General features: G+C 37.7%; 1 protein-coding gene across 2 annotated transcripts in view; it reads left to right on the forward strand.

Moving 5' to 3' along the window:
• The window catches only part of LOC143024163 (glutaminyl-peptide cyclotransferase-like), a 107,119-nt gene extending 94,024 nt beyond the window's left edge, over window positions 1-13,095 (forward strand). For both annotated transcript variants that reach the window (XM_076182962.1, XM_076182963.1), the window contains 3 exons: window positions 5,107-5,271; window positions 5,407-5,617; window positions 12,638-13,095. In XM_076182962.1, the coding sequence (XP_076039077.1) occupies window positions 5,107-5,271; window positions 5,407-5,617; window positions 12,638-12,789 (528 nt within the window). In that variant the 3' untranslated portion in view covers window positions 12,790-13,095. The remainder of the gene's footprint in view (window positions 1-5,106; window positions 5,272-5,406; window positions 5,618-12,637) is intronic.
• Window positions 13,096-14,487: the final 1,392 nt, after the last annotated feature.

Genomic DNA, 14,487 nt, shown 5'->3' on the forward strand with positions numbered 1-14,487 from the left:
TTATCACATTTTTGTTTTATTGTTTAAAGCACTTCAGTACAAGTAAAATTCTCACCTGTAGCATTGGCTGACATATGAACAATGCACAGGGCTCTCACATGGGTGGGGGTGGGGGTCATATGTCCTGGGGTGGCACATTTAGGGGGGCGATAATTCTAGTCTGGACGTGCTGCCCACAAAGCTGACAAAATAATTATAATAAAAAAAAAAAGGTCAAAGAGGCCCTGAATATTTTACGTTAATATACAAATTTTGCATTAGAGTCAATAGAATATGAAATATTTTTCCCTTTTCCTTTCTGCAATAGGGACATTAAATACAATTTTTAAATTCTTATTAATTATTTCGCAAGCCAATAGCTAAAACAGGCTGTAAGGAATGGTGGAGATGGGAAGTGGTGATGGGGGGAGCAGGGACGGTCACTGAAAACTTTGCCCTGGGGCGGCACTTTGCTGGGGGGTGGCACTTTGCCCCTGTGGCGGCACTTAGGCATATAAGGGCTCTGACGATGCATTACACTATTCGCATTATAAAATATAGTCATTACTGTATTACTCATTCTTTTTTAGTCTGAGTAATAATAAAAACAGAAAACATGATCAAACCAGTTCATAGAATCAGGGGATAACTCATGTACAACTACAAAAAATATATACAGTAGCGAGCATAAGTTAAGGGACAGTAAAACACTCTCTGAATAAATCTTTCTTGTAACTTAAATATTTAATCAAGAGACCTGTAAACTGACACAGATTGACATACACTTCTAGTATGAATTCTGATGAAGTTTCAAAGCAATAGATAGACCGGTTAGTAAATAAGTAGAAGAACAGTATAACAGTTACATTTCCATGTAGTGCAAAAGTTAAGGGACACCATAAAAAAATATCAAAAGTATCAATAATTGGTGAACATACCCTTGTTCTGAATAACCTCATTGCATCGTTTACCACAGGAACCTATTAATGTTCTACAAAACTCCGGAGTCAACTTTTTCCAGTCTTCTTCCAAATATTCCCATAGTTTGTCCTGTTTTTCTGGATTTTTGGCTTGCGCACATTCTCCAATGATCCTCCATACGTTTTCCATTGGATTAAGGTCAGGGCTTTGGGCTGGCCAATTCATAACTGATAACCCCTCGTCCCTCAAGAATGTGGTAACGGACTTGGCTTTGTGGCAAGGAGCATTATCTTGCATGAAAATGGGTGGTTGCGGCTGCAGCTCGTAAACTTGGTAGCGCATGCTGTCGAAGTAGCTCCTTGTATACAGCTGCATTTACTGTACCATGCAGGCGAACAAGCGGTCCAGGCCCGGCAGCAGAAATGGCTCCCCACACCATCACACTACCTCCTCCAAATTTCACTGTCTTTTTGACGCACTTTGGAGACAACCTTTCACCTAATTTGCGTCTGACACTTTTTTCCATCAGACCCGATCACATTAAACTTGGATTCATCACTGAAATGAACTGTAGCCCACTGTGCGTCCGACCATACAACATGTTCTTGGGCAAACTGAAGACGTAGTTTTTTATTTTTCTTTGAGATCAAAGGCTTCTTAGCAGGGACACGTGCCAACAAACCAGCTTGCTTCAGTCGACGTGAAACCGTAAATCGAGACACTGTGCCACTGGAAGTTTCACCCATCTCGCAAGAAATTTCAGCTGCAGTCTTAAAACGGTCCTGCATGCTCTGTCTCACCATCATTCTGTCATCTCTCGCATTGGTTTTTCGAGGTCTGCCGGTCATTGGCAATGTTTTAACGTTTCCTGACTGTTTGAATCTAGGTACAATGCGTTGTACGATACTGTGAGATCTCCCTATTGCACGTGAAATCTCTGAAAGTGATAATTCATCTTTGTGTAAAGACACAGTGCGGTTTCTCTCTGCTTCAGACACTTGTTGACGTTTTGCAGGCGCCATGATGGATTTTAAGGCGTTCCAATAATGTACAAGCTTAAGCTATAATTGGCTTGATGCAGAAAGTCTTATAAATGCTTACAAATAAGAGCTAAATTGACATCAACAAGGTTTTTGGTTGCATTTTTTATGTGTCCCTTAACTTTTGCACTACATGGAAATGTAACTGTTGTACTATTCTTCTGCTTATTTACTAACCGGTCTATCTATTGCTTTAAAACTTCATCAGAATTTATACTAGAAGTGTATGTAAATCTGTGTCAGTTTACAGGTCTCTTGATTAAATACTTAAGTTACAATAAAGATTTATTCAGAAAGTGTTTTACTGTCCCTTAACTTATGCTCGCTACTGTATATGTATATATATGTATGTATATGTATATATATGTATAGATATATGTATAAATATATGTATATGTATATATATGTATATATATATATATATATATATAATCAAGACACCGGCAGCAGCATCCTCACGTACCCACTCGCACTTCATGATGCCTACATAGGCATCATCATACCGAAGAGGTTAAGGCATTATTATTATTATTGTTGTTGTTGTTGTTGTTATTATTATTATTATTATTATTATTATTATTATTATTATTATTATTATTTTCATAAAAGAAACTCTAAGGGAGCTAATGAATTTCAGGGGCTTAGCTCCCCTATAGCCAGCCTGTGGGTATGGGCATGGACAACTGTCTTTCTTATTAGCGCCGGGTGATTTTATTTAGGTGATGGGAGGAAGCTCATTTCCTGCAACATTTCGTGCAAATATGCCAGAGCCTACCCCTAATTCCCCTGAACACAAATGTATAAAAGTAGATTTGAAATACAACTCACAATGCAAATATTATGAAACAAGCCAAACAACCCAATATTAAATCACTCTTCCCTGACAATCAATTAACCCATTGTTCTGCACCTCATTGGCTGAAGATCTGCAGCCCCTTAAATAAAATCACAAAAAAAAAAAAAAGATATATGAAAGCACCTGCGGTCATGGAGCAACATATAATTTATTCATGTTATTTATTGCCTCTTCTTTGATGTCAGATTCTTCTAGCTAGTTTCTCTTTCACTTGTATCGCCTGTCAATTCTACCCGAGCTAATTGTTCTCTATATTTTTCTTCCACTGCATTTTTCTTACTTGCTCTCCTCCCCTTTTCCCCTCATTCACTCCACATACACATTGCCCATACCCATCAGCCAATGCCCATTCACCCCCTTCTACATGGTGACCTTTGTCATGTTCCACAATACGTCACTGACACAAAGAATGCAGGGGTCAATGACACAAAGGACATGGGTATGCCACCAAGCCACATCATAGCTAGGGCCACAGCACCCGCCTTCTAAGTAAATTGATATTGATATTAGGTTACCATAAATCCAGAAAAATGGGATAGTTGATTATAGCATGAGTAACTTATACAGGTTATCCAGTTGCAGGAGATTTGTAAGCCAATGGCAGACTACAAAACTGGGGCCTTGTGTCCTCAGAGGCCAGAGGGCACATAAACAAGATGACAATACAAAGTAGAGTCATCACTTTTGTTATCTGTATTCTTTCTTGTTTAGATAACTAGTGGTTGATATATTGTGAGCCTTCTTCACACAAAAATAAAGAAATGGGTAGATTGTGTGGAGCTGGGCAAATAGTGATAGAATAGGCTATATTGGCATACATAGGCACCTGTGCCTGGCACTGGTGTCATGTGGCCATGGTATAAGTTAAGATGTGTAGGTATTGGCCTCTCTCAGACTCCTGCACTCGCACTCTTTTTACATCCAACTTTATAGTAAATTAAAAATCAAATTGTAAGTTATCTAAATTAAATTAGTTGCACTCCACCTTTTCTTACCCCGGTGAGACTAAATTGATCCTATAAAAAGGCAAATAGATATTCTAGAATCTGAATTATAGGACCTGTACTGATCATGGCCGAGATTAGATACATCAACTCAAATGCAGAGTCTAGTTTGTAACAACTTTGACCCCATGCTGGAGATGCCAACTGCATACCCATATCTGCACCACATTTACCACATTCATACCACAGCACCTACAAGTCATCCCCAGTCACCTCCACTCAGAACACCATCCAGCAGTAAGATAACAACATAATACTGAAAACACAGAGCACATGTAAAGATCTCTAGGACAAAACAATAGCCATTGCCAGCTACTTTGGGGCTGCAGTAGTCCAGTAAGTTCAACCAAGAGGAGAATGGTAAAAGCTAATGGTACTGAATGGGATGACTGATGTGTTGCCTATAGTAGTTCAAGTTTGTACACCTTTTTGCCTCATTTGATTTTGAAGCCTCCTGCACCCAGTGAATAGTATAAATTCATCAGCCATTAACCATGAGGCTGTTATAGGCTCTAATGAACAGGTTTACTGTTTTCTTAACCTTTGCAGTACAGTAACAATTTACCACCACCCCTCCCCCCCACCCCCAAGGCCAAAATATTTATTCTGCTGAGGGGCAGACAAAGGGCCAGGCAGTTTTGATCACTTAAACACCATGTGGATCTGAGTCTAACCTTCTGATAGATAAAAGTGTGTGACATTAGCTAAGACAAAACGTAAATTACATCCATATAATGAAAATTTTATTCAACACTAATACCTATATTGTCACTCCTGTAATCTCAGACAAAACAATCCCTGCCCCATTTCTTTCACAAGTCAGGACTGCTTTTGAATTAATTATGTTACGTGAAGGGACCCTGTGCAGGTTACAAGAAGGTTGCAATTGACCAGATAATAAAGAGGACATGCTTGTTTTGTTTGAGATCGTGGAGGTGACCGTAGCAAGTATAGATGTGTTACCTAGTGGAGTACAGTTGAACCTTGGATGACAAATGACCCATTTCATGAACAAATCAGTTAACAAACAAGTTTATTGGATTTTTTTTGTCTCTGTTAGTGAATTATACTTCAGGGTACAAACATATACACATGCCTGTACACACAATCCCACCAGCTCAGTAGTGCTTTGGCACATTTGCTGTAATTAATTTAGTTAGCTAATGTGTGTTTAAGAACAGAATCATGAAATGGATTAATTTCATTGTCCAAGGTTATACTATACTGCAGTCTATCCAAGCAAGCATTTGTACATTTAATATGTGTTATTACCGGTAATTTAATATTCCAACTTTCTTCTTTTCAGAGATCAGGCTTGACACTTCAGTTAATATTTTTAGATGGAGAAGAAGCTTTCAGAAGATGGAGTGCCACGGATTCTCTCTATGGTGCAAGGAATCTTGCTCATAATTTAAGTACAACTGCATATCCTCCCAATAACAGAGAAAACACAGTAGCACTTCATCGTATGGTAATAACCCTAGATTTATTTTATCCTTGACAGAATTTTATTTATTTATTTATTTATTTTTGGTATGAGAAGTCAGATTGGATTTTTGTATAATTTAAAGTAGTTATGAATTACAAGATTTTATTACTGTTACAGGATCTCTTTGTTTTACTTGATCTCATTGGGACAAGTAATATGAAGTTTTACGGCTATTTTGAAAAAACTCATAATTGGTACAGGCGTTTCGTTTCTTATGAAAGACGTCTGCATGAACTCGGCTTACTTGAAAATCGTCCATTTATGTTTAAGGATGCAACAAAATATTATGCTGGGATTCAAGATGACCATATTCCATTCCTTGAGAGAGGTTAGTGAAACTTTTATCTTATTAAATTTTATCACATTTTATTTATTCACTTATTAGTTATTGTTTTTTAACCATTTTATCTTCCAGTTCTTGAAATGCCCTTAGTACATCACACCATATTATGGATCCCCTCAGAATTCCTCAGCAACACTGCTCATCCTAGACAGCTTTGAGTTCAGAAAGCACCCAACTGTCTCACTGAATGACCAGAGCATTCCATCAAACATAAACCCTACATTTATGGAGTCTTACTACATGACTTACATATATATATATATATATATATATATATATATATATATATATATATATATATATATATATATATATATATATATATACATGACCTTCACTTGTATACAAGAAATCTAATAGACAAAGCAGATTAGAAACTGTGCTCAGAATGATAACAAGCATAGGATTCGGACAGTTAAAATATTGATCAAACAATTCATAATTACCTGTACATACCAAAGGGTCTTTTTCCCCCCATAAGACGTGTGGCCAAATCAAAGCACACATCCACCACCCATCCTGCAACCATCCAAAGAAACCTTAGCAAAAGAGGTATAGAAAGCAGGGGTGGATGAAGTGAACTTGAGGGGATAATGGAGGATGAGATGGATGGATGGGATGAAAGGGGCTTTGTGCAAGAGGAGAATGTCTGTTGAGCATGGGAGTGAGAGGGCAGGGGATTGGGGTGAGTGGAAAATGGTTGTGTATGGATATTCTGACACAGCCCAAAGGTAATCCTTCCTATCTTCTCTATTTTTCACATGAGGGGATGAGGAGGGAAGGTTGCAATGTAAGTGAAACACCCTTGCTGTGAATGTGCTGTGTTTTCTTGCATTGCTTCTGACCCAGGCAGTGGGCAGGAGACACAAATGACCCTTCATCCATGAGGAGCTAAGATAAGAGGGAAACAGGGGTGGTGGATAGGAGTGGAATGGGTATGAATGGGTGTGTCTTGACTTGGCTACCTCTCTTGTAAGGGGGAAGAAGCCCTTGGTATATGGATGAATGGACTTCAAAAATTCTCACATTGTCCATCCTTGTATCACCTACCATACAAGGAAAAAGGATTTGGCCATGTCATGTTCCATGATGTAGCATAATGGAAATTGGAGATAAAAAAAAAAAAGGATATCAGGTAAATAAAAAATTGGTGAAAGGAAGTAAAGAAAGTGGGATCTGAAAAAGACCTGGGGGTGATCATCACAAAAGATATGTCCCCTTACAAACATATAAACAAATTTGTCGGCAAAACCTATAACTTGCTAAGATGAATAAAAGTGTCTTTTACTTATTTGGATGAAGAAATGGTAAAGAACATACATTGATAAGGCCTAAATTGGAGTATGCAGTGACACTATGGTCACCCAGTACTAAAAAGAATATAAGGAAGATCGAGAGAATCCAGAGAGCAACTACAAAGATGGCCCCAACACTATCAAAACTGTCATTTGAAGAAAGATTGTCAAAACTAGAACCACCGACTCTGGAAGAAAGAAGAGAAAGATGGGACTTGTTGACCATCTACAGAATTATGAGAGGTATGGAAATCTTTGATAGAGAAGACTTACTAAATTTGGATAAGAGAAACACAAGAAGACATGGGATGGAACTCAAAAAGGGCAGATATAGAAGAGACCTGAAAAAAACAGCTTTCCACACAGAGTGGTGGATGTATGGAACATATTAGACAAAACAATAGTGATTGCAAAAACAGTATAAGAATTTAAGAGCAAATTAGATATGGCGAGATACAGAGATGGGACACTACAAGCATAGCTCACTATCTCGTAAAATACAACTAGGTAAATACAATTAGGTAAATAGGCACCTGTGCCTGGCACTGGTATTGTCTGGTTTGGGTATAAAAGGAAAAAGACGTGGGTGTCTCTAAGACACGCCTCTGTACTTACCCCCTTGATTCTTGTTTGCAAGTTAAAACCTTATATATTTTTTATATCATGTAAATTAAATTAGTTGCACTCCACCTTTCCTTATCCCAGTGAAATGAAATTGATATTATATAAAAAGGCAAATAGATGTACTAGAGATTATAGAACCTGTGTTGATCAGGGCCAAGATTTGATACATCAACTCAAATACAGAGTCTAGTTCATGCCATATAAATAGGGGCCTTTTGTCTTGGATCAATTTTCTTCTTCACTGGATAAAAAAATTAGTGTGTGCAAAATACTCGAGAGGAAATAGGAAATAGAAATGAAAAAAAGTAGAGATGTTAGGTCACCAAGTGAATTTAAATCATGATCGATCATAGAAATAGAAGCATGTCTGCCAGATTTGTTTACATATAGTACCCACCTTCTATTTAAGAATGCCATGATCAAATATTTCAAGCAGCTCTGAAAATGGTCATGACTTCGAGGGATTCTCACATGTAGGAGAGAGATATTGTGATATAAGAGATGATAGGAGAGAGGAATATTATGATATGAAGAGTGATAGGAATGAGAGATATTATAATGTAAAAGATTATAGAAATGAGAGATATTATGAGGCACGAGATGACAGGGGTGATAGGTATTATGATGTGAGAAGCAGTATTGGTGAGAGCAGAATAGATGATCTCAACCAAAGACAAAGAGCAGAATTTTGTTACCTTGAGGAATTACCACAGGTAAGGAACAGGTATTATGACACAGAGAATAATAGAAGTGAAGTTAGTATATGTGAGAGATATTATGTGGAGAAAAATAGGTTTGAAAGTGGAATGAAACACAATGAAATCAACCAAATGTAAGGAGCAGAATTGCATGACTTCAAGGAATTCCCACAGGTAAGGGGCAGATATTATAGTAGGGAAGATGATAGGAGAGAAAATAGAATAGATGAAAGATTGCCAAGGATAAGAGAGATATTACATGGAGGAAATTAGAGTTGAAGATTAAAGACTTCCACAGGAAAGAAGTAGATATTATGACACAATAGATGATATGAGTGGAATTAGAATAAGTAGGGAACTTAGAGCTGAATCGCACAATGAGGTTTATCCTAGATGAGAGACAGAGACTCGAAGGGAAGCAAATAGGGTTGGAGCAGGACAGCCTGTGCAGTGGTCATTGGGGGTGAGTACTGAAGGAAATGTAGTGGACAGTATCATAAAAATGAGTCATCTTATCCCCAAATTTACCAAAAGGGATCCAGAATTATTCTTTTCTACATTTGAAGGCATAGCAAAACAGGTAGGATGGAAAAAGGACCTCTGGTCATTAATGATAAGATCTAGCCTAATCCCAAAATCCATAAGTGTCTACACATTGTTTGATAGGGGTGGCATATATGATTATGATTAGATTAAGAGTGAAATACTAAAGCCATATGATATTTCCCCAGAGTATTTCATAAAGAAATTCAAGGAAGTTAGGAAGGATACCAGTCATGGAAATATGGATCTAGCCAGAAATGTGAGGGGTGACCTAGACAAATGGATGTATGCAGAAAATGTGAAAAACCTAGAAATGGCATTAGAAGTGATAGCAATTGAACAATTCCTTTACTTACTGAGCATTGAAGTTAGGCTATATGTGACCATGCAGAAATGTGAGACATTGTTACAAGCAGCAAGTTTTGCAGAAATGTTTCTACTAAGAACTAGCGATGGTAGGAAGAAAGGTATGACACAAACTCAGAATGGTGAGAACAGAGGTGTGTGTGTATTTACCTAGTTGTATTTACCTAGTTGTATTTTACGGGAAGGGGAGCTATGCTCGTGGGGTCCCGTCTTCATATCTCATTTTATCTAAACTATTTTTAAATTCATGTATTGTTTTTGCACACACCACTTTCTCATCTAACTTGTTCCAACTGTCTATTACTCTGTGATATACAAGACTACAAGTAGGGGATAGTTGGAGAAAATCAATCAAATGTTTCAGATGTGAGAGATTTAGGCATAGAACTCAGGATTGCAATGCTAGACTAGGTGAACACAAGAGGCAAGCAAACTAAGCAGGAAATAATGCGTGTAGAAGGAAACATGAAGGATGTGGATCAGATTAGCTGTTATATTTGCAGAGCCTTCAGTCATGGGATGGAAACTTCCCCCAAGGGAAATGGAAACAAGACTGGGGACAAGAAAAGGAAGACAGCAAGACAAAGGAGAGGGGAGTAGCATGCAAGAAGGAAGATAGCAATTGCTGTGTAGATGGAGTTAGGTTAGATGAGACAGAAAAAACAGGCGTCAGCCAAGAGTAGCTACCTTACATGAAAGATGCCAAGATAGGAACAGAGGGGAGTGAAAGGAAGTATGCAGTCAAGGCTCCGCAAGACACAGGGGGCATCCTGCACCATTGTGAGACCTAATGCAATACCAGGATTAGAAAATACAGTGGAACCTCGCTATTCATACACAATCTGTTCCAGGAGGCTGTTCAAATGGCGATTTGTATGAATGGCGAATAATTTTTTCCCATTAGATATAATATTAATTGGATTAATCCATTCCAGACCCACAGATGATTGCTTATTTAAATCTTTGTAATAATATTTTAAGCATAAAATACATAAAAACTATGAAAAACAATAAATATACAGTACTGTACATGAAATAAATATGAATTTAACTGCACTTTACCTTTACTGAGGTGAACTGATGACATAAGTGGAAGGTGGAGAGGAGGAGGAGGGATGTTGATGTTACTGTTTGGAGGGGAGTCACCTTCCATATAAACATCAGGTAATATCCCTTCAGGTGTTTTCTCTCTTTCTGGTGTTCTTTCTTTTTTTCTGTCTTTTTGCACTAGAAGAATCTTGAGATTCTTTCTTTAAAAACCTGTCCAATGTTGTCTACCTTTGATAATTTTTCAGAATTTTTCTAAAATGGTCAATGACATTGTCATTGAACAAATTGATGCTCCTGTTGACCACAGCTGTGTTAGGATGCCATTTTCCACCACTCTGTGTTTTCTCCCAGTGATAACACAGCTCTTTAATTTCTGCAATGGAAATGCTTCCCTTACTACTTTCCTCCTCTGAAGAAGAAAGTTTTTCAACCACTTCTTGCTGCTCCCTGTGCAGTTCTTGGAGTTCTTCGGTTGTCAGCTCATTTCTGTGGTCTTCGACCAACTCCTCCACATCATCACTGTCTACATCCAAACCCATGGACTTCCCCAGGGACACAATATCATCCACCACTACAGGCTGCGTGTCAAAGCCTTCAAAGTCTCTGGCTGCCACACAGTCTTGCCACAGATTCTTCCAGGCAGAGTTCAGTGTCCTGAAAGAAACTTCCCCCCTCAAGCAATGAAGGATATTGAAATGGTTCTTCCAAAAGTCCCTGAGGGTTAGTTCTGTGTCAGAGGTCACTTCAAAGCACCTTTGAAAAAGTGTTTTTGTGTAAAGCTTTTTGAAATTTGAAGTGATTTGCTAATCCATGGGCTGGATTAGAGGAGTGGTATTAGGGGGCAAAAACCTCACTTGGATGAAGCTGTATTCACCCACCAGATCTTCCTCCAAGCTTGGAGGGTAAGCAGGAGCGTTGTCCATTACCAAAAGGGCCTTGAGTGGCAAATTTTTCTGCTCTAGATATTTTTTTACACTCGGGGTAAACACTTCATACATCCACTCAGTGAAGAACTGCCTTGTTACCCAAGCCTTACTATTAACCCTCCACATTACACCGAGTTTACTTTTTAGAAGATTTTTTTCCTGAATACTCTTGGGTTTTCTGAGTGGTAGACAAGCAAAGGTTTAATTTTGAGGTCCCCACTAGCATTAGCACACAACAAGAGTGTAAGCCTGTCTTTCATAGGCTTCTGTCATGGCAATTTGATTTCTCCTCTTTTGTGATGTAGGTCCTCTTAGGCATCTTCTTCCAAAAGAGGCCATTTTCATCACTATTAAAAACTTGGTGAGGAGTAAATCACTCACTCTCTACAAAGTTTTTAAATTCCCCAACAAACTTTTCAGCAGCATCTTTGTTTGCACTGTCAGCCTCCCCACGCCTAACAACACTGTGAATGCCACTTCGCTTTTTAAATCTATCAAACCACCCCCTACTTGCTTTAGATTCATCACTTTGCGCACTGGTTCCAAATCTGTCTCGCTTATTGAGTTTTTATATTCTTTTATTCTTGTTTTCAATTCTCTACCCATTTGTCCCCAATATACTTCATCACATTCTGAGTAGGGTATGTGATGAAATATATTGGGGACAAACAGGTAGAGAATTGAAAACAAGAATAAAAGAACATAAAAACTCAGTAAAATACACACAACAGAACTCCATGGTATTCCAACACATTGCCAACAATAATCACCGCATAAATTGGGACGAGGCAAAAATAATATTCAAATCAAAATGTAGTTATAAAAGGAAAATCATTGAATCTTCCTTAATTAAACAATTCCCTAATTTTAACATTTCAAAAGGACAATGGCCACCTGATCATATAACCACCTTGGCAGTTAACAAATTACTTCCATCTATTGCCACAAAGCCCGCGCAGCAATATAGACACCACCTGATATGTCATGTCCATGTTCCCTCACTCCACCTCTCTCCTCTGTATATAAGATAAGTGTTTTCTCTTGTCTTTGTATTCTGCTTGAAGAGGATCACAGCAAGTGATCGAAATATATGGAACTCATTATTTCCTTTCTTTTCTTATATCCAATCAACAGTGGGTTTTTAGTGTATTTATCAATGTGTTACGACATTTCTGGACAGTGATATACATATATACATACACATACATATACATATATACATATATGCATATATACATATATATATATATATATATATATATATATATATATATATATATATATATATATATATATGTATATGCCTTTGTTTAGGCAGAGCTGGTGGGATGAGATGATTGGGAGTGGAATTATGCCTTTTGACTCTGGCTACCTCCCTTGTAAGGGGGAAAAATCCCTTGGTATATGTATGTATGTACATCATTTTTACTTTGGGAAGAAACATTTTTATATATAGATATATTAGAAGTATGAATTATGTCTCAGAAATTTTTAAATCAACAGGTGTTCCAGTTGTTCATCTGATCCCAGTGCCATTTCCAAGTGTCTGGCATGAGGAGACAGACAATGAATCTGCCCTTGATTACCCAACCATCTACAATTTGAATGCAATACTTCGTGCATTTGTATATGACTACTTACACCTTACTATGTAGAAAAGCACTGAAATATAGAGCAGTATGACATTTTTCTAATCAACAGAACTCAGGATTATGATGAACTCTTTTCCATCTATGATTATTGCATTGATTTATGGAGTTAGATTTTATTGCATTTAAAGACAGAAGATGGGTGAATTCAGATTGCATATGTAAAATGTGGACTCTAGTACTCAATGAATTTTTGTACTTAATAATTCACAAAAATATTGAAGTCATGTATTTTCATTATTGAGGAAAGAATATTAAAAGAAAAGAAAAAATGAAATATGTCAAATTTAGTTATTAAATAAAAACTATTGACATGAGGAATATTTTTATCCTGGTTACACACATGGGTGTCAACAAGCTGTGCCTTCAAGTGGTAACACTAAGATGATGGAAGAAGGATGGACTCCCAAAGGCACAGAGCCTCTAGAGAGAAACGTTTTACCTGACCAAAATTCAAAGCAGCTTACAACCTTTTTTTTTTTTTTTTTTTTTTTTCCGCTGGCACCTGCCCTTCTAGATTTTCTGAAAACTGGTGACAGCAAAATAAAACAGACCCTTACATATGGCCTAAATATACCACATTTCTATAGGATGTGAAGAAATATAGTTTTCCATATAGATGCATAGTTACTCGGAATAGCTAAGGTGATATAGCCCAAGCTTGAATAATACATGAAATCAAATCTGAATATGATAATTGGAAATAAGAAATATAGATTAAATTGGAACTGTACATGAATTTGAGACTAGGAATGATAAATTTGAGAGTAGGAGATGAATCTCAATGAGCATTGCTCCTTTCTTGTATACTATGGGCCAGCTTTTTTAATATATATATACAGTATATATATATATGTATATATATGTATAAACTAAAATGAAAGGAAAGGGTAACTGTGAGTTTGGGAGTGTGGCTGGGAGGTACTCAGGAATGAAGAGGTGACGAGTGAGAGAAGGGGTGGCTATACTAGTAAGTGAAGAGATAAGTAAGCGGGTAGTGGAGTGGAAGGAGGTGTCACCAAGGTTGATGTGGATGAAGATGAAGCTGAGAAAGGAGATGTGGGTTTTTGTAAGTGCATATGGGCCTGGTAGTGAGAAGAACGTAGAGGAAAGGGAGGCTTTTTGGGTAGATATAAATGAGTGCATAGAGGGATAAGGGAGATATGTCAATGCAGTTGTATTGGGAGACCTAAATGCTAGGGTAGGAAATGAACCAATTGACGGAGTGATTGGGAAGTATGGAGTTCCAGGTAAAAATCGTAGTGGAGAATTGATGGTGGAGATGTGTCTTGAAAGAGAGTTGATGATAGCAAATACAGTGCTTAGTAAGAAAGTCAAGCATAAGTACACATGGGAGAGGGTGGTGGATGGAAGGGTGGCAGATAGAGCATTAATGGACTATATAGTGGTGACCAGGAGTATGGTAGGAAGAGTTAAGGATGTACATGTGCTAAGGGGAGAGAGTGGGGGAATATCAGATCATTTCCTGGTGGAAGGTAAATTGAGAGTGAAGAGTAGGTGGAGAAAGAGGAAAAGGGCAGAAGGTAGGGAGGTACTTAGAGTGAACTGCTTAAATGAAAAAAAAAAAAAGAGAATGAGTATAAGAAGAAGTTGAGAGAGGAGTGGGAGAGAGTAAAGGATAGAGTAGAACTAGGAGTGGAGGAGGAATGGGGATGGTTCAAAGAGGGAGTCATAAGGTGTGCA

This window comes from Oratosquilla oratoria, chromosome 3, assembly GCF_046742065.1.
Source record: "Oratosquilla oratoria isolate Oo_2021 chromosome 3, ASM4674206v1, whole genome shotgun sequence".
Taxonomy (NCBI): Eukaryota; Metazoa; Arthropoda; class Malacostraca; order Stomatopoda; family Squillidae; genus Oratosquilla; species Oratosquilla oratoria.